This window comes from Malania oleifera, chromosome 3 (genome assembly GCF_029873635.1).
Source record: "Malania oleifera isolate guangnan ecotype guangnan chromosome 3, ASM2987363v1, whole genome shotgun sequence".
Classification (NCBI taxonomy): Eukaryota; Viridiplantae; Streptophyta; class Magnoliopsida; order Santalales; family Ximeniaceae; genus Malania; species Malania oleifera.
In genome coordinates, this window is record NC_080419.1 from 105,010,937 (window position 1) to 105,037,686 (window position 26,750).

General features: G+C 35.9%; 1 protein-coding gene across 7 annotated transcripts in view; it reads right to left on the reverse strand.

Moving 5' to 3' along the window:
* Positions 1-402: 402 nt before the first annotated feature.
* LOC131151960 (uncharacterized) overlaps positions 403-26,750 on the reverse strand; it is a 28,908-nt gene continuing 2,560 nt past the window's right edge. For 2 of the 7 annotated variants that reach the window (XM_058103486.1, XM_058103487.1), the window contains exons 2-11: positions 19,783-19,843; positions 19,504-19,714; positions 18,221-18,563; positions 17,996-18,146; positions 17,037-17,377; positions 16,807-16,960; positions 15,290-15,630; positions 15,067-15,217; positions 1,522-1,862; positions 403-1,339 (exon numbers count right to left, since the gene is read on the reverse strand). In XM_058103486.1, the coding sequence (XP_057959469.1) occupies positions 818-1,339; positions 1,522-1,862; positions 15,067-15,217; positions 15,290-15,630; positions 16,807-16,960; positions 17,037-17,377; positions 17,996-18,146; positions 18,221-18,563; positions 19,504-19,541 (2,382 nt within the window). In that variant the 5' untranslated portion in view covers positions 19,542-19,714; positions 19,783-19,843 and the 3' untranslated portion in view covers positions 403-817. The remainder of the gene's footprint in view (positions 1,340-1,521; positions 1,863-15,066; positions 15,218-15,289; positions 15,631-16,806; positions 16,961-17,036; positions 17,378-17,995; positions 18,147-18,220; positions 18,564-19,503; positions 19,715-19,782; positions 19,844-26,750) is intronic. The other 5 variants (XM_058103489.1, XM_058103491.1, XM_058103492.1 and 2 more) reach the window with 4 other exon arrangements.

Genomic DNA, 26,750 nt, shown 5'->3' on the forward strand with positions numbered 1-26,750 from the left:
GTGACATTTAGCAGATAGATCTATGAGCCAAAGGGTGCGCAACTCATCAAGGAGCTGCTCAATAACTAATCCAAAAGGGCATATGAATAAATTTACAATTACGTATCCAACACCGACCTCACTTGGATGGAAGTGACAATATGACAATGTGCTAAACTTTAGGTCACAATTTGATCAATTTAAAACTCGAGAAGGTATTTGTTACCCAACCAAAAGTTTAAAGGAATGCCTTCAACTTTTAAACCTATGATACAAACTTTGGTCCAATTCATAAAAATCATGCGACCATAGGAAAGGTTTACTCTAGTAGGATACACTAAGCCATTCAACACTAATTCCCAATTCCTAACCCCCAACCTCTCGCTCTGATCTAGGGTTTAAGAGCTCTAGTATAGACCTTAGTTTTGGACAAAATATCTACAATTATATTAAATTTTATACAATTTTACGCTAACGCAACCTGGAGATAAATTGCACCCCAGGTACATATATGGCCACGGACTGTGGATGTGGTCTGCTTACGACAATCGCAGCAATATGATCATTCGCCTATTAACATAAAAGCTGCAGTAACAAATACAGCATAACTATTTGATGCAAAATTTTCACTATCTGCATCTGGCCACCAGCAAAACCTGCTCAAAAACTTGCAGGGGGCACATTGACGCAGCAGCCAAAAGAAAAAACCAAATAAATAAATAAATAAAGACGACTCGAGAAGAATTCCTGGTCAACTAACTAATCTAGTTCTTACTGTTAAAACTTGGACGCAAGTTATAGGGCAGTAGGGTATCGAGTACCCTCAGAGCTTGCAACACTACTGCGGGCGAAGCTTTCTCAGCAACCACTTCTTTCGCAGGGTGGCATCCAATGCCAGAAACGTCTTTGCTTTCCTATCGTCTTCCAGAAGATCACAAGCATCCAACAAAAGCTCATCATCTATGTCTGGTATAGCTTGAAGTGCATCAATTGCATTTTCTATTGAGTTAAAATTCTTGTCGTCTTTCTTATTTGCCAATGATGAGACAACGCCAGCCATCTCGGTGAGAGCCTTCGGCATCCCCACTTTGCTGGGTTTATGGACTTTTCTTGAATTTGCCAAGGTGGTTGGGGTCGCTTGTCGTTTCTTTCTCAGGTTGGTTATTTCAACGTCCCCATCTGAGGATTGTAGAGCAGCAGATATCCCATCCACCTCCATATCAGCGGCCTTATGGTCAGTTTCCATCTCTAGAACCTTATGACCAATTAATCCATCCAAAGTTCCATTTCCAAAAATCAGGCACAAATCATGATAACTCCCTAGTATTTTACCCCTGTATGCAATTGCATCTGGGTACTCCTGCAAAATATAAAATGTAAGCTACTTCAAATTCTCAGTACGATAAGTTATTTGTAATAGTTTGGTCAATAGTGAACAACACATCTGGCAAAAGTCTCTAGAAATGGTGCATGAGCTCCAATCACCACGTGTTGCTGTAATTGTTTACCAAATTAAATTCAACTTTGAAATAAGAAATGTACCTTGACAAAAGCTTCCCAGACAATATCATCAGCTTTTAAAATTTGTTGAGTTCCGTCCCATATGAAACCACTTAGATTGAGAATGTTGCCGATGTCGTTATATTCTTTTATCAAGCTCAAATGCTTATCTTCTAATATACATCTATCGAATTGAAGTCCAAACTTTTGACTGAATGATGCAACCATGCGAACCCATCCTGGCTCATTGAATGTCTGACCGATCATATTTCCTTCTTGCATCTGCTCTAACATAAGGTCAATAAAATAACGTTCCATTGATGGTGTCCAATCTATGCTCAGTGGATAGGCATGGGAGAGGGGTTGACAACCATTATCTTCACCTACAAATTGAAGGAAAATGAAAATGAATGAAGGATTCCCATAATAAACATATCTCTGTTCCTTAAAACATTTGAGCTGGGTGCGGTTTACAAAGCATTCAAAAAGAAGGAAAAGGTCTCACAAAATATAACATAATTTTTTAATCTTTCCAAAATACAACATAATTTTTTTCATCCTTCCAATTTGTAGATGGAACTCCAAATTACCTTACGTTAGAACAATGTTTCCACCACACTGATCAATATTAGTTATACGACCTGCTGCACAGCTACATTAGAGATTCAACTGAAAAAAAAAAATGTATGTTGTAAATTGTAATCGAGGAATAGTGTGGCTCCTAAGATTTCATCCTTGTTGCCCACATTGCTCCAGAATTTTTGACTCTGGAGAGAAAACCTCCGTCTGTAAAAGCAGCACAATGATGCAGTATTACAAATCCACATGAAAGAGTAAAGCCCTAACACTCAATTTCGATTCCAATGCACTGGCATTCTAAACTTGATGGCACAACTAACAAAAAGACGCTCAAACATCCATGCTTATCCATGACATCGTTGATAGTAAACTCAATCATAAAAATGTCTCCAAAACCATGTTCATCTTTATCCACAGGCTCATCTCTATTTGGACAGTCCACATATTTGGTGAGTTCAGGAACTTTACAGTTGTTGTTTTCCTGCTCCCTAATGGCACAACTAACAAAAAGATACTCAAACATCCATGCTTATCCATTACATCACCAAGTTGATAATAAACTAATCATGGAAATGTCTCTGAAACCATGTTCATTTTATCCACAGGCTAATCTTCATTTGGACAATCCATATCTTTGGTGAGTTCAGGAACTTTACTGTTGCTGGTTTCCTGCTCCTTTGCAAGCCCCATTGGCTTGTGGACACACTCATCAACATCTTGGATTTTGTGCCCTAAATACACACAATTATCCTTGCACAAGTATCATGTCTATAACTTCATCATCATCCTCATTCACCCCACTGTCCTCTTCCAGAGTTACGGGAAAACTAATTTCCTAATTTGAAGGCCTATGGACTGGACCTTTCCTCCACAATGAGCTTGTAACTCAAAGGCTCAATTCAACATAATTCTCAATCAAGATTTATACTTCTCACATAGGGAGAACACTTCCTCCCCAGCTCTTAATTATTAATGACTTTGTACTTGTAGAAGCTACAGCAGTTTCAAACATGCATGAACATTCACTTTTGTTTATCCATCAAACAATCCAACTCTGCGAGTCTGTGCATGAGAGCTCTCTCACCAGAGAGAGAGAGAGAGAGAGAAAGAGAGAGATGCACACACAAGTAAAACAGTGTTGACTCCTGGTGTATCATACTATTGTTAATGCCTACACAATGACTCAAAATTGCAGCGACATTTTTGGTAGATTATATATACGTAATCCTGGAAGTGTTTTTATCCTCCACAATCACACCACTGCTTTCTCCTGGTGTATCATACTATTGTAATTGCCTACACAATGACTCAAAATTGCTGCAACATTTTTGGTAGATTATATATATGTTATCCTGGAAGAGTTTTTATCTTCCACAATCGCATCAGTGCTTTCCTGCATGGCCGTGTGTAAAATATCTAAGAATCCTAGCAGCCGAAGTCCCATAGGTACCATGAGACTTGATCAAAAGGAATGACAATGTCATATAAACAAAGAATTTCATTAGAAGAGGGGAGGATATACCAAAAAAACAGAGAAAAGAGGAAAAATAAAACAAGGAGAATAAGAAATCCTCCTTTCACAAGAAGAAACTAGCTACAAGGATCACAAAAAACAGGAAACAGTCGGTGAAGCAGAGCCTCTTCTAGAGAAACATGTTGAAAGAAGCTTGCTCGCTAACACCTACAGGAAGGCAAGATATAACCAATCTACTCCAAAGAAAAATTGATAGTAGTAGGCACACTTTGAAGATTCTTGCATTTCTCTCTAAACAAACACAAAAAAATAAGAGCCATAACAGTGCACCTCCACGGAGCTTTCCTATCCTTCACCAAATCCTCTCAAGATTATAGTACAAGAAGCCTTCAATGTGAGTTTTCCCCAAAGATTCCAAATAAATTATTCCAAACGGCCAAAATAAAAGGGGAATGAAGAAACAAATGTAAGCAAGTACTCCACTCATCAAACAAAGGACACAAATATCAGTGATAGGGCCTCTTATCCGATCCTTCTCTTTTGAAGAACTATTGTGTTGACTTTGAGTCTGATCCCTGTTTTTGATTATGACAAACTGCATATTACTAATGTGTGTGCCTAGTACTTGAACAGGTCATTAATTCAGTACACACACATGAGAAAGGATTGTTAGAAGCCTGAAAGACTTAAAGATCATACTCCTGGCATACTCCATGGAGAATCCGAAGAGCAGATTAAAGAAGAAGAAGATTCTTATTGTAAATGCATTTATGTTTTAAATTTGGTCTGTAATAATCTATATCGATCTGTAATAATCTCTGCATGTCATGCATGTAGGTAATTGTAAGCTCAACAAGACCATCGTTTGACCATAGGGAGCCAAAGGACCTTAGGGCACCCTTCGGTCGACCGACGCCGGATTTTTGGGACTATCTCAAAACGGCCTTAGAAAAGACTTTAGGTCCCTACACATATGTACAAAAAGTCCCCATAATAACTTGCTTAATCAAGGGATCAAATTGAAAATGAATTGGACCATATAGGCAAAATTGTGAGAGGTTGGGCGACCGAACCCTTGGTATTCAAAACACCTCGGGCGCCCAAACAGTTGGGAAGCCAACGGATTGACCTTGGTTTCGGGCGACCGAACTAATATGAACGTACCTTCCTCAGGCGACCGAACCCTTAAAAGGACACTTTTCACCAACTCAAACTGCCAAACACTTTAGTTCAAAATAGGCCCTAGGCAACCGAACACTTGAGTTCGGTTAACCAAACTTAGCTTCGGACACCCAAACCGCGGACAAAAAAGTTTTTGACTTTTGTTTAGCCAACCGAGCTTAAACTCGGGCACCCGAACCTTTTAAAATGGCCTTTTTGAGCTAAGTCTACTCGAGTGACCGAACTAATGTTCAGCCACCCAAAACCTCTTAGGTTGCAAATTTTTTACCTGAGAAAATTAAACGTAATTGGGGTTAATTTTTCTAAACACAACTAAAACATTTTGGAAAATTCCCAACATGTCCCCCAACGGTTATTTTTCCTCCATTTCTATGTATACCCAATCATTTGTCAAAATTAGTAGGGGATTAGCAAAAAGATTAGGACAAAAATTCTCTGAAAATCCATAACCTTATTTTGCCCATACTACCTCCATATACTCACATATATTGGTACATATCTGTTTATCGAAGAAACATTATATTGTACACAGTTTGTATTGTAACTCGGTTGTATTCCAGGCGTGGCTTAAGGGATTTGATCTAACTCGGAAGAATCAGGTTAGGGTCAGCCTTGTGAATTTGACCTAGGACCTTCTTCGCCCCGCAAGGAGAGATTGTAAAGGTTGAGGTCAACCCTGTATTAATTTGACCTGGTGGTATTAGGTGCCGCTCCACCCGTTAAGTGAGCCTTAGTGAAATCCTTGTAATTGTGAGCCAAGGAGGGGACATAGGCAATATTGGCCGAACCCCGATAACATTTCTTGTGTCATATTTAATTTACGCACTTGAATGTTGTCATTTTAATTATGGTGAATGGTTCAGAAACACTAAGATTGCTTCAATTGCTTTACATTCTTGTTCAATTTGATTTCTGCTAAATTGGTTAATGCTTAGAAGGACTCTAGGTTGGAAAATACTGATTGTGATTTGAATTTGACCTAAGAAAGTTTTAAATTTCCAATTCACCCCCTCCTTCTTGGGGATACACCAAAGCTAACATATTAGTATTGATTTTCTCAAGTATTGTCATCCAAACAAAAGAATTATTCTTGATGGAACTTTAGCTTTCCAAATCAAGGAGTACAAGGCAAAAGGGCCACATGAGGGTAACGAGTCAGATAGGAAAAAAGGGACTCACAAAAGTATTCCCCAGAAGGATCTAAGCTCCAAACCCTTTTATGACTTCCCAAATGGTAACATGGAAAGAGTCGAGCAAGCTAGTCAAAAGAGCCAAGACATTAATCTCTCTCATCAAGATTTCTCCCAAAAAGGAAGTCCCAAGAGTGCCACCCTCTTGCAAATGAAGAAAAGCAAAAATTGGGATATCATGAAGATTTGATAACCCAAAGAGATGAGGATAAGAAAAAGCTTAAGGCATCTCTCCCACTCAAAGGTCCTAAAAACGAATTCTCTCCCCACTACCCACTATATACAGGTCTTTAGGAAAAAAATGATGATAAATCTAAGACGTAAACTTCCAAGAACTCGAATAAGTAACATTAACTCCCACTTTAGCATCCATAATGGCCAAATTTACTATGAATTACCTTAAGCCGAAGAGAATTGGGTTTTGGAAAATGCCATAACCATTTCCCCACCAAAGAGATATTTTCAAACACCAAGTTACCTACATGCAAGCCTCCCTTCCTTTTAGATCTTCATAGTCTCCCAACCTACAAGATGGTTTCTACTATCCTCACCACCACTTGACCACAAGAAACATCTCATCAACTTCTCAAGCCTCCACACCACTTGCACAAGAATTCTATAAAGAGAAAGACAACACAAAGGGATGGAGGACAAACAAGTGTGAATAAGAGTAACATGACCGCTACAGTAAAGAAAGCTCCTTTCTAGCCATCCAAACTCCTAGCCACTCCCTAAAAAATTGGGTCCCAGAAAGAGTCAACATTGGGGTTATATCATGAGGGGACACCCAAATAGGTAACAGGCCATGCCAAAATGGCACAAATTGCTAACCTAACAAAAGGATCCACATTAATACCTAGACCCCCCATACCACTCTTAGAAAAGTTATTTTTCACCTTGATGCTTTCTTAAATACTTAACAATGAGAGAATCAACCCATGTTCTCTAAAAGGAAACAGATAGTATCATTAATGAACTAAAGGTGCAATATGGTACAAACCTCATACCCTTCCTTAAGCCCCTCCACCAACCTCTATCAATTCCTCAATCAATCATCCTACTCAAGGAATCAACTACAATGGTAAAAAGAAAAAGGAGAGAGAGAGAGAGAGGATCTCCTTGTATTAGACCCCTAGATGCAAAAAACCAAGACTTAGCCTCGCTGTTCACTAAGATTGAAAAGACCATAGAAGATAAACACCCCCAGCATCCATTTCCTCCACCTCAAACCAAATCCTTTTCTAACCATAACCTTATCCACAAACTTCAGCTCACCCAATCATAAGTATTCTCACAGTCCAGTTCAACACTATACCTCTCTTTTTCCTTAGAATAGCATCTTCAACCACTTCATTTTCTATCAAGGTTGCGTCTAGAATCTGTCTATCCTCTATAGAATTTGTCTACTACCAATCACTCTGTTAGCACCTTAGTCAATCTAATAGGGACCAGTTACCAGGCTGCTTGGCCTAAAGTCCTCAACTTTAACTGCATAATCTCTTTTAGGCACCAGTATACTAATAGTAGAATTCATACTCCTTCCTACCACTCCACTGTCAAAAAACTTTAGACTTTGAAGAGGTCTCCATTTAAGAGCTCCCAACAATATTGAAAACGAACCACGCTAAAACCATCCACCCAAGAGCCTTATCCCTATCCATCTCAAAAACCAGACTCCTAAATCTTCTCTTCCTCAAAAGGTATCTCTAACCAAGCCGCTTTGTCTTCTAAAACAAAACATCAATCCAGCTCCTCAACAATAACTTTTCCCTCACCTTCCTCAACAAATAGGTTACTATATAAACCAATAATCAAGCCTCTAATCAAGCCAAAAATATAATCAGGATCCCTAGTAACCTCTCCCTTCTCATCCTCTAGATCTTTAATAAAATTCTTTCTTCTCCTACCACTCGCCACTTTATGGAAGAATCTAGAGATAAAATCCCCATCATTGACCCAATTCAAGCTAGATTTCTGCCTCCAACTCACCTCCCCTTCAAAACAACTTGTTCAAATTCATTTGATAATTGAACTTGTCTATTAGCTATGTCCTCACAAAGAGGCCCCCTCTTTGGCTAATCTATCAATCACACCCAATTCCTTAAAAATACCTTTTTTCTAAACTGGACACCAAAAATTTTCACATTCTGTATTTTCAGCTTTTTCTTTTCTTTTCAAGTATCTTAATTTTAAAAAACAAAAACCTTCCCAACCTTCTACAATGCACTCCCTCCACCAATCCCTATGCAAACTCCGAAAGCAAGATGTGTCAGCCACATATTTTCAAATCAAAACTAAGTAGGGCCACAATTAAAAGATTAGACTCAAGAATCAGAGGACAACGGTCAAAATTAACTCCAAGGCCCCAGGTAGTATTTCTTGAGTTAATGTAGGAAATGCCTCCTAACCAACAGTAAATGGAAGGGCAAAAGATTCTGATCTCCCCTAAGGTTTGGCAAAAAGACAAGGACCTCCCCCCTGAGGTTTCAAGAATTCCACGTACTACCTCTGAGGTTAATCAAAAAAACTTAAACCTCTTCTTATATTTTGCAGGGAAAAAAAAAAACAAGTCTTTTAAGGGGAGGTTTGTGACTTTTTAGCAAATCTTGCGGGAGGTTTTTGACATTTTTGAAACCTCAGGAGAGATCAATGATATTTTTGAAACCTCAAGGGATGTCTCTATCTTTTTGCCAAACCTCAAGGGAAAAAAGACAGGGACCTCTCCTGAAGTTTCAAAATCCCAGGGACCTTTACTGAGGTTTCAAGAATTCCAAGGATCTCCCCTAAAGTTTGTCAAATAGACACAAACCTTCCCTTATATTTTGCAAAAAGACAAGTCTTTTGAGGGAAGATTTGTGTCTTTTTGGCAAATCTCAGGGTAAGTCCATGTTATTTTTGAAACTTTCGAAGAGGTCAATGGGATATTTGAAACCTCAGAGGAGGTCCTTTTCTTTTTACCAAACCTCAAGGGAGGTAAGTGTCCTTTGCCCTAAATGAAAATCTATCAATCCTAGGGGACCAGATCTAATGCCATCAACAAACTAGGTAAATTGAGCATTCTAAAGGGAAATATCATCAAATCGCTCTCCTCAATAGAAGTATCAAAATCCCTCATATTTGAGGTGATTCTAGAGCCTCATAATTTCTCATTAGTGGACCTGATGATGTTAAAATTGCCTCCAAACAACAAAGGGGGTCACATGCCATAGACACTAGCTAATTCATTCCACAATATACCCCTTAATTGAGCGGTATTAGGTTGATAGACTGAGGTAAACTGCCACTCCCTTTCCTATAGCATCTAAATGAATAGACAAAAAAACGGACTAAGTCAATATGCTAGCAATCTAGAGTCCCAAATGATCAAAATACCCACCCACCCCTCAAGGAACTAGGAGACGCTAACCAAAACCAATCTTTGAACCTGGAATCACAAATACTCCTAACAAGAAACCCGTCCACCGCCTCCAATTTACACTCGTGAAGCATAACAGCATCTAGGGCAACCTTTCCTATAATTTCTTTAATCTAATGACGCTTACCAAAGTAACCCAAACTCCTAATATTACCACTCAAGATCTTCATTCTGCCACCTTACTACCCCTAACCCTCTTACACTTCACCCCTCCATAGTTTAGATTGAAAGCCAATTTTTTCATTTCTTTCTCCACTCCACCCCCCCCCCCCCCCCACAAAATAGTTTCCACGAAAAATATCAAACTCAAGAACTTGACCTGAAGAATTAATTATTGAACAGCCCATCCTATTCAGAAGTTCTTGTGCCTCCTGACACAACCCCACCCCCCCCCCCCCCCCGGCCCCAAATGGGTGAAGGGTTAAGGTCCTTTGTACAAAATCTAATTCTCTTTGGCAAGAAATATAATTCTTTAAAAATAATCTTTTTCACTTTAAGAACCACACGTATAGGCAAAATACAACTCCCGCCTATGATGCACTCAATGTCCTAAACTTTTCACACAATCAATTTGCAGCCCAAGTAAAGGAGGGTTCCATTATGTAGCTAACAGCTAGCGTAAAACTTTTTAGATCTCTATGATATGAATACTTATAGGTAAAAGCATGAAAATAATGGACACAATAGTTAGAAGAAAAATTAATGTAATTTGCCTTCAAGAAAGTGGGTTGGGGAAAAATCTAGAGAAATTAAAAAATTAGGATTCGTTCTTTGATACACCAGGGAAAAAAAAAAGTTAGGAATCAAGTAGGAATCATTACAGACAAAGACTTAAAAGATTGTGTTATATACTTGTAGATGTCAAAAGAGTAGGGGATAGAATCATAAAAATCAAGATGGTCTTAGGCCACTAGATAATAAATGTCATTAGTGCTTATGCCCCTAAAATAGGCTTAGCTAAAAGTCTTAAAAGACAATTTCGGGAAGATATAGATGCTATACAAAGGATATTAGGGATTGAGAAAATATTCATAGGAATTCATTGAATGAACACATTGGAAAAGATAATAAAGGTTATGAGAGGATACATGGAAGGCATAAATATGGAGATAAAAATGAGTCTGGAGACATAATCTTAGACTTCGCCATATCTTATGATCTTATTACAATAAATACTTGCTTTAAGAAGAGATAAGAACACTTAATAGCCTTCAAGAGTAGATAAAATGAGAGTGAAATAGAGTTTTTCCTTAATTTGGAGAATAGATCGTGTATCATGTAAGGATTGTAAAGTTATCCTAGGGGAAAGCTTAACTACACAACATAGAATTTTAGTGTTAGATATGCATATCAAAAAAATGGAAGAGAAAGAGTAATATAAATCAGTGCAAGAGAACTAGGTGGTGGAAGCTAAAAGGAGAAAATATAATAAAATTTAAAAAATAAAATAAGGCAAGATGGTGACTGGACAACAGAGGATAACACAAACACGCTTTGGAGTGAGATAGCTAACTCTATAAAAAAAAATTTTTTTTTAAAAAGAAGGAAACAAAAGATATTTTAGCTAAATCAAGACAAAGATTCTCAGATAGCAAAAAAAGTTGGTGATAGGATCAAGATGTTCAAAAAGCAATAAAGAAAAAAACAATTTGGTATAAAACATGGCAAAAATGTAAGGAAAAAAAAGATGCAAAAAAGGTCAATAATGAAGCTAAACACAAATCATATGATAATTTTATATGTTAGATTGGATACAAAAGAAAGGGAAAGAGATGTATTAAACTTTCTAGAGCTAAAGAAAGAAAGATCAAGGGCAAGTAATGTAAATTGTATAAAAAGTGTGGATGATATTGTCTTGGTTAAGGAAGAAGACATAAAAAAAGATGGTAGAGTTACTTTGATAAGGTATATAATAAAAACCAAGTATGAGGCTTGAACTTCAAAAAGTAAGGAAAAAGTTAGAAATATGAGATTCATTCGCAAAATTAGAATTAATGAAGTTAAGTTTCCATTAAAAAAGATGAAAAATGAAAAAGCTATAGGATCGGGTAACATTTTAATTAAATTTTAGAAATGCCTAGGTGATAACAAATTATATGGTTAATTAACTTATTTAACACAAATATAAAAACTAAGAAAATGCTAGAAAAATGGAGGAAAGAACTTTAATGCTTACATACAAAAATTATGGAGATTTTCAAAATTGTAATAATAGTCAAACAATAGAACAGTGGGAAAGGGTAATTGAACAAAGATTAAGGTTAAAAACGAGTCTCAAAAAATCAATTTGGTTCTACTACAAAAGCTATATATCTTTAAGAAGATTAATAGAAAAGTTTAGGGAAAAGAAGAGGGACTTGCATATAGTTTTTATTGATTAATAGAAACCATTTGATAGGGTACCTAGGGAAGGTCATCGGTGGATTTTAGAAGAAAAACAAGAAAAGGGGGTATGTAGTAGGTATAGTGATGTCATTAAGGATATGCACAATGTAGTAGTGACTAGCGTTAAGGACCACAGGTGAGAGTCTAAGGAATTTGCAATCAAAATATTTGTAGGTCAAGGATTTGCTTAAGCTCTTATTTTTTTGCACTGGTGATGGATGAACGTACTAGGGGTATCCCAAATTAGGTTCCACGATGTGTTGTTTGCAAATGATATTGTTTTGATTGATGAAACTAGGGATTGAATAGAATCTAAGATAGAATTACAGAGAGAAACTTTAGAATCTAACAATTTTAGGATAAGTAGAAATAAGACAAAATGTATGAAATGAATTTTTTGCCATAGTAGGAGGAATATTGGAGAAAGGATTAAACTCCATGATCAAGAAATTAATAGTACTAGTAAATGTCAATACCAAGGTCTTAAATTTCGATTTTGACTCAAATTTTGAAGCTCCAAAAGTACGGAAATTTCGATTTCGATGTCAATTTAGATTTCGATTTGAAAAAATAACAAAAATTAGTAATAAAGCATCGAATTCTTTGTTAAACTTTAGAAATGGTTGACAAACATAATAATATAAGTTTTAGGACTAATATATTACAAATTAAATACATCTATGTTTTGTACGAGATCAAAAAGTTACAAAATGGTATGCGTATCAAACATATTTGTAAGATAATGTACACTAAACATAACCAGTTAATACAAATGAAATTCATAACTCATTTAAATATTATTTATTATACAAATAATGATATTTTAGACATGAATGGTTAAATAAAATGTTACTATAAGTTTATTTTTTTCATATAATTTCAAAAGCATTTGTAATAATATTTTGTTTCGATGTAATAAATAAAATAAATTAAGTTAGAAATTTCACTTCACTCCTAAATTTCTCATTTGAATTCTGACGAAATTTCATTGTATAGTTAAAATTTTGACAAGTTTTGCCAAAATTTAGAGATTTCGATAAATTTCAGATGATTCGTTGAGATTTCAACGGAAATTATGCAAATTGGAAATCGACTGCTACTTCAATTTCGAGGGTGACGAAAATCGGAAATTTCGACGAAAATTTCTACAACTTCGTGGAAATTTAAGACCATGGTCGATACCTTGGATCTATTATGCAAGCTAAAGAAGAAATTCAATGTAATACATAGAGTTAAAGCAGACTGGGTAAAATAAAGAAGTGTTTCGGGCATGTTGTGTGATTGTAAAATACCCCCTAAAATTAAAAGGAAAGTTTTATAGGACGCTACAAGACCAGCCATGCTATATGAATCAAAATGTAGGGCAACTAAGAAACAAAGCATCAAAAATGCTAAAGTTGCCGAAATAAGAATGCTAAGGTGGATAAGTAGTATAACTTTAAAAGATAAATTAGGAAAAGAACATATACACAATAAGTTACAAATAACTACTGTATAAAATAACATAAGGGAGGAGCAGCTTAGATGGTTTGGACATTTAGTACATAGGACCAATGAGGAGGTTGAGCTAGTTGTTGTGAGGGGTAGTAGGAGGGAAAAGGGGTAGACTTAAAACAACTTGGAATGAGATAGTGAGTGAGGATTTAATAGCCCAAAATTTGTTGGAGGAAATTGATAAAAAAAAAAGGGATTCATGTAGCCGACCCCACCTAGTGGGATTTAGGGCTTGGTTGTTGTTGTTGTTGTTGTTGTTGTAGGCATGGGCAAGATACCTTTGCCAAAATTAATAACTCATTGCGAGAAAAAAAAGTATTACACACAGATTTATAACAACAGTTGGTCGGTAAGAATTGTAAAATGACAAGAAAAAAAATATCCTATCCAGGAGGTTATCAATAGCTACAGCTCCCTCATCAAAAAGACTTCGAACGTATAGAAAAATCTGAAAAAGCCATACCAGATTGTTGGAAGAAGGAGACCTGTTACAAGTCCCTGCCTCCTGAAGAAGTGCCTCTTGCTTTGAAACATCAATTTCATAAGCATTCAAATAGTCCCTACAATCCTCAACAACCTCTGATTCTTCCATATCATCTGATTGAGAGGAAAACAAAAACTCATCCTCATGTTCCTGAATCTGTTCCAGAAGCAAGATCCTCTTCATACCATTTCTTCCAATTCAATATCATGGTCTGAAAAAAGGAATCTGCTGAGTCTTCGTTACAGCTACTAATTGTTTACAATACAAAGAAATCCCATCCTGTTAGAGAACTTTATACCAAAGGATTTCTATCCTCCACATAATCAAATTCTTCCAATGATTTACAAAAATCACATTTCTTTGCAGCATGGGAAGCAACCATATGACCCCATGCTTGCCCATTAAATATGTGATTCATCACTGCATTGATTCTCAATTTATCAGGTAACAACTCAACAACATGTGTCATGTCATGCCCTGAAGCTCTCAGCAAAGGGCAGAGTCTACTTATTCAGTTCATGTGCAATCCAAGTTATTCCATCCACCCAGCAGTTTCATTAGAAGGTCAACAAAAGAGTGGCCAATCAAGGATCCATTTTGTCCTCAAGACAGTTGCAACTTGTAGGTCATGGATCCCCCCCCCCCCCCCCCCAAAAAAAAAAAAAAAATTAAAGAACATAACTAATAGAAGTAAATGGACTAGCTATAAAATATACCATACACAAAACACACAATTATTTAAATCGATTTTTATTATGAAACTTGAGGTGTCTCTCCTAAAATAGATCACGATACCCTTACTCTTTTTTTATCGCCAAGGAAGGATTTCCAACAAAACATATGGAGCCTTAGGGAAGTTTTCAGGACTAAATCAAGAATAATTATGAAATATTATACAATATAGCAAAAAAAAGAAAAAATCTGGAATATCAAATCAAACTGAAACTATGTTATAAGGCAAAACCATCAATATGGCATTGATGGTCAATCTGGAATTATTAGCAATGCCCTCAATATTATTTCACTAGTGTTAATTTTAAGCATTGAAGAAATATTTCTTACTACTTTATGTAAGAAAAAATCAGTTTATATATGTGACAAGAAATCAAGCTATATCACATGAAAAAGTCAAATCAAACTGAAACTGTGCCCTCAAATGTGGAATTTTTTATCAGAGTAATTTTAAAAGGCATTAGCATTACACCGAAGAAGATTTGAACAAACATCATATTTAGCTAAAGTGAAAAATGGCAAAAATTCGTATTTTGTTGCTAGGCAAATGAATTGATTTTTCTAGTTCACATTTTCATAATCTGAGACAATATTATACCATGCCCCATGACATCTTACCATTATTATCACAACCGATAAAAGCAAAACATACCATTCATTGAAACCGAGATTTCACTGTCAGGTTCTGCATTGCGAGCCAAACGGCCATATCTTCCTTCAAAACTTTCTTGCCCATATATAATACATAGTTTATGATAGCTCGGAACAGTTTTAACTCTATATGATCGAGCATCAGGGTGTGCCTGAATAGATGAACGTAAGCAAAAGAATACCAACCAAAACACTACAGTTAAAATAAATGAACAGAAGTTCACCTTTATATAAGCATCCCAAACATGATCTTCAGCTATCACCATTTCCCGTGTATCATCCCAAGAAAATCCGCTCTTTTCAAGAAGAATCTTTATTTCATTGTATTGCCTCCTCAAATGCTTGTATCGATTCTTCAAAACATCTTTATCATGGCGAGATTTAAATTTCACATTGAATCTTTTGACCATGTCAACCCAAGCCTGGCTTATGAATGTCTGCCCAAGTTTATTTCCCCTGTGCACCTGTTCTAGTAACAAATCAATGAGATAGCGGTCCATTGGTGGTGTCCAATATGTTCTTGAACGATCAGTGCCAGTGGGAATTTGTCCCTCCTTTCCTTCGCCTATAGACACGGATCAACTATTTTTCAGAAACTACCATTCATCAAAACATATTAATAGCTAGTACATCAATGAAATTTGTGTTCAATCCATGACATTCCACTGTTTATAAGTATCTCAACAAACTTATGTTTGAAAACCAAATTATATTTATTGGCTTCAGAATAAAGCTCAAGGAGGATATTTCTATGAACTTTTAAGTATGGGAATGGACCATGCGACACAAGACACAGCATCAGATGACATAGACACAGAAGGTGGCAAATTCCAAAAAAGTGAGAAACAACTTAGAGACATGAGGGTAAAAAAAATATGATTTATAGATAAAGATATATTATACATTACAATAATTAAGTCTACTCATTTACATAACTTTAACACTTCATGTAGCCATTACACCAAAACTAACTATATGTTTGGTACATAGGAATGAAATGTAACTCAATTTTTCAGTTAATTTTTGCATGATCTTCATTCAATTTTTTAATCCTTTCTATTTCTACCCAATTCCAACTGTGACTAAAGTTTCTGCATGCACATGCGCCTTCTATTGCAAAAACAACCAAACATTCAACTCTCATCACTTCTCGGCAATTATAATTTTTTCATGAATAAAATTGAAGTAACATCAGTTATGTCATTATGTCTGAAAAACATAAAAGATTCGTTAAAGAAGTGTTTGAGAACATTCAGCACACCATATATGTTTAAAATTGTGACAACAAGTTTGGGGAGTTTCAGAGGCATGTCCAAAGAGTTTCAGCAACAAACATAAACATGACAAGGACAAACTTGTCCATAAAACTGTTTGGGCCACAAAGTCTATGACCAATAGGACTAGGTAACTATCCATTTAACTGCATACACATAATGCATGAATGATAGGACCACTTTGCTTTCCACATAACTGAGGCAAGTCCCAATACATGTAAAGAAAACTAGGAAACATCAAGGAGGTTTCAATGTAACATAAAACAATAAAAACAAAAAGATTTTAACTAACTACTGATATGATTAATCATGTCTTGCTCAAATATCTTCACTGGACCAGTCTCCACGGGCGACAGCATGGGAGACTCAAGACGCAAAATCAGAAGATAAATCTTGGTAAATCATGAAAAAAAAAAAGAAAAAAAAAACAATAATCCATGTTCAGTGACAGGAAAATTGAAACGCACCAGCCTTGTTCCCCAAGATGTCATTGTCTTCCATATCTTCACTTTCATGCAAATGACAATGATTCCCATCGCCTATTACATCTCCATATATTAAGCCCAAGTCTTTGTAGCTTGGTAAAGTTTTCATTCGATATGATCGTGCGTATGGATGTGCCTGCATGTATTTTGTGTAAATCTCTAACAAAAAAGGAAGAAATAAAGAATAAAATCTAAAACAATCAGTAGTTTACCTTGATATAAGCATCCCAGACATCATCATCAGCCGCCACTATTTGCTGTGCTTCATCCCAAGAAAACCCCTTTTGTTTAAGTAAAATTGTTACATCAAAATAATATTTCCACAATTTCTTGTATCTGTGTCTTAGAACCCTTTTACCATGTTGAGGACCAAATTTTGCATTGAAGAAGGAGAGCATATCTGTCCATGCTTGTTTGTTGAATGTATTACCGATCTTATTGCCTCTTCCGAGTTGGTCCAGCATAAGCTCAATGAAGTAATTGTCCATAGTTGGTGTCCAATCTGTTCTTGAACGCTCATTGCTTGAAGAAGCTAAGCTACCTGTTCCAGCACCTAAAAATTGATAACAGATAATTAGCAAAGGAGGTCACACTACAGCTTCTGATTTTCTAGTTCATGCAGAGTCATTCTCGGGGTGGGAGAGGGGGGGGGGAGGGGGGGAATCCCAAGAGAAGTCCACTTAAATATTCATACAGGCTCCTGCTGCTTAAGGGTCTCCTATCAAATACCAATTTTATGAAACAGCCCCACAGCATGAACAATGATTTGCAACATATTTTAGGTCTTGTCATTGTTTGGCTTACTCAACATAAGCTCTAAGCAGATTACCTGCTAATGGATTGCACAAAGAGGCTTACAGCTAGCTGCTCATAATTTGGATTGAGAAGTAGAACTAGAAGATTCAATTACTTAAGTAATTAGGTTACGGTAAATTTCTTTGTCAAAAAGACTCATAGAGGGTAAACGGATAATAGAGTTTTCATCAACTCTATTATCAAGTTAGAGACAATGAGCATGGTGAATGGCCGACTTAAATTGCATGGCTTAATATGAGTTTTTCTTCACAAGGGCGAATGGTTAAACATAGCCCATTCTAAACCCAAAACCATTATGTCATTAAGACACATAATTATACCTGAAACTATTGTTACCAAGGGAAAAGAAACAAACCTGTATTCACTGCTTGGAAATCTTCCTCAATGTCTACATCATGACTCGAACGGCTGTATCTTCCATCAGCAGTAGTATACCCATATATCATGCATAAATTATCAAAGTTCAGCACTGGTTTAGTTTTGTAGGAGCGTGCATCTGGGTGAGCCTGCATGTAATTTCTTTGTAAATTTTCTTCAAGGGGATAAATAACTCTGGGACATGAATAGAAAAGCAATGCACCTTGATATAGGCATCCCAGATATAATCATCAGCAATCACCATTTGTTGAGTTTCATCCCAAGAAAAACCACCTTGGCTGAGAAGATTTTTTATATCATTGAATTGCTTCCACAAATTTGTGTAACGACTTTTCAGAACATCTTTGTCATATTGAGATCCAAATTTAGCATTGAACACATTAAGCATATCTGTCCATGCTTGCTTGTTAAAGGTATGGCCAACCCTGTTACCTCTGTGCATATGTTCTAACATAAGATCAATAAAATAGCGCTCCATTGTTGGTGTCCAATATGTTCTTGAACGATCATTATTTGTAGGGGCTTGGCTGCCCATTCCTTTTTCCCTGGTATTTGAGAATGTTACTAAAGATAAATTTACAAAAAAAAAAAAAAAAAGGGAGACACAACCACTAGTACATGTAAAAAATAAATAAAATGAATTGATATTGTATCAAAGTTATAGCAAAAATCTTCTGAAGAACGCTACTGCCCATGATAATACATGCGGATGTTCATAACGGAAATTTACAACTAAAAATAGAAATGAACTACTCCTCAAAACAAGATATCATAAAGACATATATTGGGATTAAAATAGATATGTTGATATTATAATTAAACCATAAAAGTAATAAAGAGAATTTTGAACATTAAAAAAAAAAAAAAAAAAAGCAAAAGCTTAGTGAACCACAACTGAAACAAGAACAAGGAGTTTCAAATTGGTCATTCAGTCCCACAAAAAAAAAAAAAGCCAATCCAGCATCATCCATGCATTCGAGCATGAGAACCACAACAAGGCTTCATTGAACATACTTTTATTTGATCACTATTCATATTTTAACCTATTAGTATTGACTTATCTGAATAGATCATGCATATGTGATGCAAGTTGTGCATCATATATTTTATTCAATTATTACTCTAAGATTATCTACAATTTCAACACCAATTAGCCATAATTTAAAAATAAAAATTAAAAAACGTAGAGAAAGGAGCTCTGACATTCATGTAGTGTATTTATTGATAACAAAGGGGAAAAGATTCATAGACAATCAACATAACCCATTAATTCCTCTTTAGATTCATTTCTACACTCATTGGAAAACAAAGGGCTATTATTGGGATGGACTTGTGTCCTGGAGTTGATGGGAAAGCGTGCATGCTTGAGATATTTTCCTCTATTTTTTTTTTGGCTATAAGGAAGATTCTAACACTAAACAATAACAGTGGGCAGTGAAAATATAGAAGTCATCTAGGAACCCTATCCCAGGAAACTCCACTCACCACATGAAATGGAAAAATTCTGGGTCATACACTGACATTGCCACGGAAACACCTAAACTTATGCCACCGCCTTACCATCACCGCTCACCACTGATCTTCATGACTGTAACACCACCACAACCACCTATCCCTGCCAGTACCTCCAGTTCATTGCCACATACTAATTCTGGTTTCAACTCCTAACACATCCAGCCAAGCAACAAAATCTTCCCTGAAATCCAAAAAAACATGAAAACCTATTCTGAACTGAATTTCAAAATTAAGCCCAACTCTAAATACCTGAATTTAGCCTTGATGTGCTTTCAATAGTCATTCAAAACAAGAGCATGCTGGGGCAGGACTTTGAGAGACATCAGGTTGGCAAAGACAGTGTTACATTTGAAGAGCAAAACAAAATATGCACCAAAGGTAAAAAAAAAAAGTTAGGAAAAAATCTCCTTTTAGCTGAAAGTAATTGACATGTACAGAATATAGAGCAGATCAAATTACAGGACCAGACCAGGATCAAATTATTTTTGGCGAGCAAAAGAGAAAATGTTAACTTAATGAATAAAATACAGATCTCTAGACTAAGAATGAATTATTTGGTATGAAGTCTATATTGAGGGAGCATGTCATAGAGCAATGCTGATTGTCCCTATAAAGCCTTTATCTTATTGGCACTATGCAAAAAAAGTGCCTCGTGTCCTAACTGGGGCAATTTCCTCCCTAAAGAATATTTCTAGGAACAATGTTTTCCAGGATTCAAGAACTCACCAGAAGTTGTACATGCTTGCAGGAACAATGTTTTTCCCTTCAGAAATTGTACATATTGTGCTTGTATCTAAATAACAACTGGTTTTATTTTTTTATTTTTTTTATTTTTTTAAGATAAAAATAAAACTATACTAAGGGGGGAGAGAAGGGAAAATTGCACCAACAGTTCCCAAACTATTGACTGGGTTTTCATACTTGTGCCTAAACTTCAATTTGTCTCACCACCATTCCCTAACTACGAGAATTGTTGCAATGACATCCCACATTGTCCAGCAAAATTGCACTCATAACCCCCAAATTATTGATTGAGATTCATACTTGTCCCCAAATTGTAATGTCTCATCAACAATATGAGACTACTGGAATTGTTGCAATATTATCCCCCTGTTGACTTGATTTGGGGATTTACACAACTACATGATGGAAGCCACTGTGCATGTTGTCAACCCAAACTACTAAAATTATTGCAATGTTATCCTCAAACTGCTGAAATTAATGGAACATCTTCCTTGAATTTCTGGTTCCTTCAAATTGTAATTCTATTTCTTTCCAGACTGCAATTTTAGTTCCTTCAACTGTGATAGTTTTTTAGTTTCTTTCCTTGATTCATGGTTTAGGTGGTATTTATTAAACGAGGTATGGCTCACGCATCGCAGTAGTGTGGATATTCTAGACTGCAATTATTAGTGGATAGAATTATGAACCCGAGAAAATATGTGTTTTTTAAAGAACGTAAATTTTCTATATTTCATGACTTGTAAATGTGTTAAATGTAAATTTAGACATCAAATGCACAATTTTTCTACTTAGATAGACAACTAACCATGCATGTTAAGTTAGAATCGACAAGCTCACCAACCACAAAGAAATAAATGCCCAAGATTCCAAAATAAAAGCATCAGAAAATCTTTTTTAGCACTGCTTCTAGCTAGAAAATGCACTAAGACGCTTGAGTTTTATATCTTAACAGTATAATCAATACAAACAGTGCATAGTACGCTGTTACATCATAATGCTGCAAAATTTGCATTCATAACGCTGCATAAAACACCAAATATGCCAGTTGGAATAGGAAAAATGCTAGTTGTTGCATTGCATAATCTTTTGAGTTGCTGCAAATGCTGCAGTCTATAATTTCTGCATTGCACCACTTCAAAATTCCATCAATCAATAATTGCAATCTAATATTATGCACTCTCCACTAATTACTTTAGCATAGAGTCATGCCTCATTTAATGAGAACCGCCTCAACAAGAAATCCGGAAACAAATTCTACAATATTGAAGGAAAGAAAAATTATCATTGTTGAAGGAACATAACTGAAATCTAGAAAAAATCATCTTACAAGTATGAAAGAATCAGAATTAAAATTTGGCGAAACTAGAAATTTAAGGACAGTATTGTAACAATTCCAGTAGTTTGGGATGACAATGAATGCGGTGGCTTCTAGCATGGAGTTCTGCCCAAACTCCAAAATCCCCAAATGAAGTCAATATGGGGGGCAACATTGCAACAATTCCAATAGTTTGAGATTTTTGGTGAAACAAACTTAAGTTTGGGGATCAGTATGAAACTTGGTCAACAGTTTGGGGACTACTGGTGCAATTTACCTTGGGCATAGCAGATGCCTTCGTGGAGTTTTGTCCTAAATCCCTAGTGCAGGTTAAGAGTGATCACATTGTAACCATTAGTAGTTTAGGGTAGTTGACAATTTGGAGTTTAACAATGATTATGAATCCCAGTCAATAGTTTGGGAAGTATTATATGGATAAAAATAGGCCACTTTTACACTATGTTGCTTAGACACTTCTAGAAAGGATCTCTATTTGAGTTGGACACATGTGAGGCACCAACACTCCTTGGATGCACATCCACCTCAGATGCATATCGAGATTCTGTCCAAAATTTTAAAGGTAGTTCTAATATCGCACACTTCTTGGACACTTATTTGGTACTTCCTAGACATGCTTTACAAACTATCATAACAAACTATAATACAATTGTTGTTTTATGTTATTCATGAAAAAGAAGCACATATATGGATTATTTACAATAAGAATAAACTTGGCTACATTTATAGAAGAACCTGAAATATTGGAAATTTCTATTAAAGAAAAATGGAAGAGGATGAATCATAGATACCAGAAAACTATAATATCCTTGCCGAATAGCAAATTAGTATGGATCCAAAACATGGTTCATTATCATCTTGGAACACCAAATCCAGCAATCTGAAGTTTTAATTACTAATTTCAATAAGATACATATTTTTATCATTTAAAAGTGCAGCATTTCGCATTAGAATTATCAGTTCAATAACTATTGATCTCCTTCACCAAAGAAAATCTATTTTAAATTTAGAAACACTTCAACATCATCTCAAATATATGCAACTACACATTTTCACTCATATATCTATGCAATTATATCCCTAACATTTCACATTTTAGAGCATTTGTCGTGCCACAACCCCACTCCACGAGTTGGAACATTCTGCATTCTAGCTAACACTAGGAAGAATTATTATTTTTATACTAGATTTTTTTAGACATACAGTACTAACAAAATGTCAAATGAGGAAACATACATACATACATAATGTATGTAGGTATGCATATTAGTTGTGTGTCTATTGCATTGTGCCCTAGCTTGTTTAGACTTGGCAAGTTGTAGAGTCTACGTTGTGTTGTGTTCCATGTCCATGTTTATGTTGATATCTGTGAAACTTGGCTTTTATGTTGAAACAAGACATTGAAAAGTCCCTTACATATTTCTAAGAGGATGCTTAGGTGCTCCTAAATTTAAAATAGATTTTCTTTGGTGAAGGTGATCAATGGTGATTGAAAATAAAATTATACAAAATGGTCTGCATGCTAATACCCTAGTGAACTACAAGTTGGTATGAATGTTCTGAAACATAGTACGTCATCGTTCTTGAACACCAAATCCAGCAATATATATATATATATATATATATATATATATAGGAATTGTTAAATTAGAACAAGATTATGTTAAATTAGAACAAGATTGCTGGATTTGGTGTTCAAGAATGATGACGTACTATATATAAATTTTTAACAAACAAATCTATTCATGGAAGAAACAACAATGGACGGAGGATAAAAAATCCTACCAAAGAGAAGCAGAAAACAAGCAAATTAAAAAACAATTACATCAAAGCTGCCTTCCAATCCCTTAGGATATCGAACAGCATTAGGCCCCCAACCCAAAAGAACACGCCCACAAAGAAGCGGGCAAAAAAAAAAAAAAACAACTATCTCCCAAACAAATTTGGAGAAGTCTTCTGATCTTTGAATATTCTAGCATTCCCTTCAAGCCAAAGCAAACACAGCCTAGTAAGAACTGCAGTCCCAAAAAATATTTCCTCTTATTCTTTCCAAAACCCAAAACATCACCATCAAGAAGTCATGAATAGATTCCAGATCCACTTAATCCTCTCCAAAATGCGAAAACAGATTATTCCACATGTATCTCAGAACCTTAAAATGAAGGAATATATGGCTAGAAGTCTTGCTTGACTCATAGCACAGCATGCAAATGTATGAACTAAGGGCTTTGTGCGGTCTCCGTATCTGTAAGATGATGTTTATATTGATCTTTTTATTGAGAATTAAGAATCCAAATGAAAGTCCAGATTTTAAATAGAACCTTTGCTTTCCAAACAACTTTGTTTAAAAGGAATGAACTAGGATTTGAGGATTTGTAAGATTAGAAAAAGGAAGGCTTTGAATAGAAATACCCCAATTTGTCCTTAACCCAAAGCCTTGCATTCCCCCCATGAATTTAGCAAGAAGGAATCCAACACACCCAATAAGCAAGTTGAGTCATCAACCTCTATTTCATTGAGACTCCTCAAAAAGTGGAAATCCCAAGAAAGAGAACCGAACTCAACAAAATAAAAATCTGAAATTGGTGCATTATGAACAGAAGAAAGTCTAATAATTGGCACCAACAGCTCCAACAAAGACTCACCAACCCAAATATCCTCCCAAAAACGAATTTTATCCCCAATTCCCATTTTAAAAGTGTGTAAGAAAAGGCAAGCTACCTATGAAACAAACTTTCAAGGGCTTGCATAAGCAGCATTGCCACTCCCTCTGAAATCCCACCCATTCTTGTGCACTCCATATTTATTCTTTACTAGCTGGTGCCACAAGGAATTAGATTAACCTCCATAATTACTTCCCAATTAAGGAGATTTTTTAGGAACCACATTACCCTAGACCCCCCTTAGACTTAGGCCCCCTAAAAACATCCTCGCAAACTAGGTGGTACCTCTTATTCTCCTCTTATCTTCTCCAACTTCTAGCCATCCTAGAAGGTAATTTGAAAAAGGCTAAAAATAAATAAATGGAAAAATTGGCAAGAGAAGTAGTAATAAGGGTGATTCTATTATTTCTACACCCTAGCAAGAGGCAAGCCTTCTTCCCCCCCTCAAATCTTTTGCTTACTTTCTCAATCACTGGATCCCAAAAAACAACAAACAAAGAATTATCCCCTGGAGGATGACCAAGATATATAAAGGCCAAGCAAGGGATTCACAATCTGCTAGAGATCTAAAAGTCTCTAAATCCCTATTACACAAATCCACTCTTAGACATGGTATTCAACCTTGAAATTTTCTCAAAAATTCCAAGGGAATTTAGAACCTTGCGAAATTTCTCAAAATCATTCTCAAGGGAAAAAAATGATGTCAGCTGCAAATTGAAGATGAGACTTCTCCACTTCCTCCCTCCCTATTGAAAGACCTCTAACACCCCCAAATCCTGAGCTCAAGAGACCATCCTACTCAAAACATCCACTACCAAGGTGAACAAAAAATGGGGATAACAGATCCCCTTGCCTTGACCCCCACAAAACACTGAACCAATCCCTAGGCTGACCATTAACAGCCATAGACAAATTGGTAGAGTTGAGGCACTCTCTTATCCACTTGCACCAAAGATTCCCAACCCTTTTTTTCATTAGCACTTTCAACACGAAGCCATAATTAACCATGTTATATGATTTTTCAAAATCCAATTTATAAACCGAATCTTCTTACCTCACCTTCTCGCACCCTCAATCACCTCATTGGCTACCAAAACTGCAACTAAAACTATTTGTCTTTAATGAAAGCATATTGAGCCAAAGACACCGTATCCCCAAGCACCTCTCTAATCCTTCTCGAAAGAACCTTAGTTAACACTTTATACACATGAGCGACAAGAATACTAGGCCAAAAATCTTTCACCTTCCAGGACCTATCCTTTTTCCATAAAGAAGCAATAAAAGTAGAGTTGATTCTCTTGCACAGCACCCCACTCGTGTGGAATTCCTCAAAATATTTCATGACATCCTCTTTCAAAACACATCCCAATTGTCTTGAAAGAAAGCTATCATGAAACCATCGGGACCTGGTGCATGGATAGATTGGCTCATTGGCAAGACTCAAATGTTCTATAGGTTCTCAACACGCCCATATATTGGTTCCTAATGGATTTTTGAAAGAGCATTAACATTTTGAGCTTCATTTTTTAAAAATGGGATCCCAATATTTCTCACTACAAGCTAGGTCCATAATAAAAAATATATATTAATATGCCAATATCCCCATCAACATTAGCATTCTATGAGTATCAATTAGAACTTGATGTCAACATCTTCGTCAACATGTAATAAACATGTCCATGAACAATAAGTTGATAATCGATACCTCCACTAATCTTTCCACATGCAAGTATTGACAAATACTAACAAATTGAGATCTTTCAAAATTTCCTTTGACATTCCCAATAACATTGGTTTATCTGGATTTCTTAAAATAAAATTACAAATATCAATATGCCATCACCAAACACATAAATTGTAGTTTTTAGATACCAGCATGCAAAAGTTCAGGAAGAACAACAACAAAAAGGCATTCTGTCCATAAATACCGTATTCCCTCAAAATGGATATTACTACAGCAAACAAAAGGCATTTTGTTCACATTTGACTTTCCCTAGCAAGGTTCAAATGGAAATCCAGAAATCTGGAAAAGGAATAGAAGCCAAAGGTGGAGAAAGCCATAGGCACTTCTTCTTCTTCTCCTCAAAACCAAACAAGAGAAAGGAAAAAAAGTATTTATTTATTTATTGGTCACAACTCCACACCTTACTGGCTTACTCCATAGAGTAGGCCCATTGAACTCAAATGCATGGACTTCTCAAAATCAACAAGGAGGACATCAGCATTACCTACAAGGCCATTCTAGGAAAGCTATTTGTTTAATTTCATCTTTTATGTAGGCTTTATGAATATACTGCATCTTCATATAAGTTAAAATTTTATAAATTTTCCCATTGTGGCTATGTTCTGTTCACTTCACACATACTTTTCTTTTTGCCTCTTTGATGTTTTTTTATTGCATATATCTCTCCTACTGCAAAAATATCTATCTAAATGAGCAGAAGAAAACCACTCAGGAAAAATTCGCAGCCAAAGTA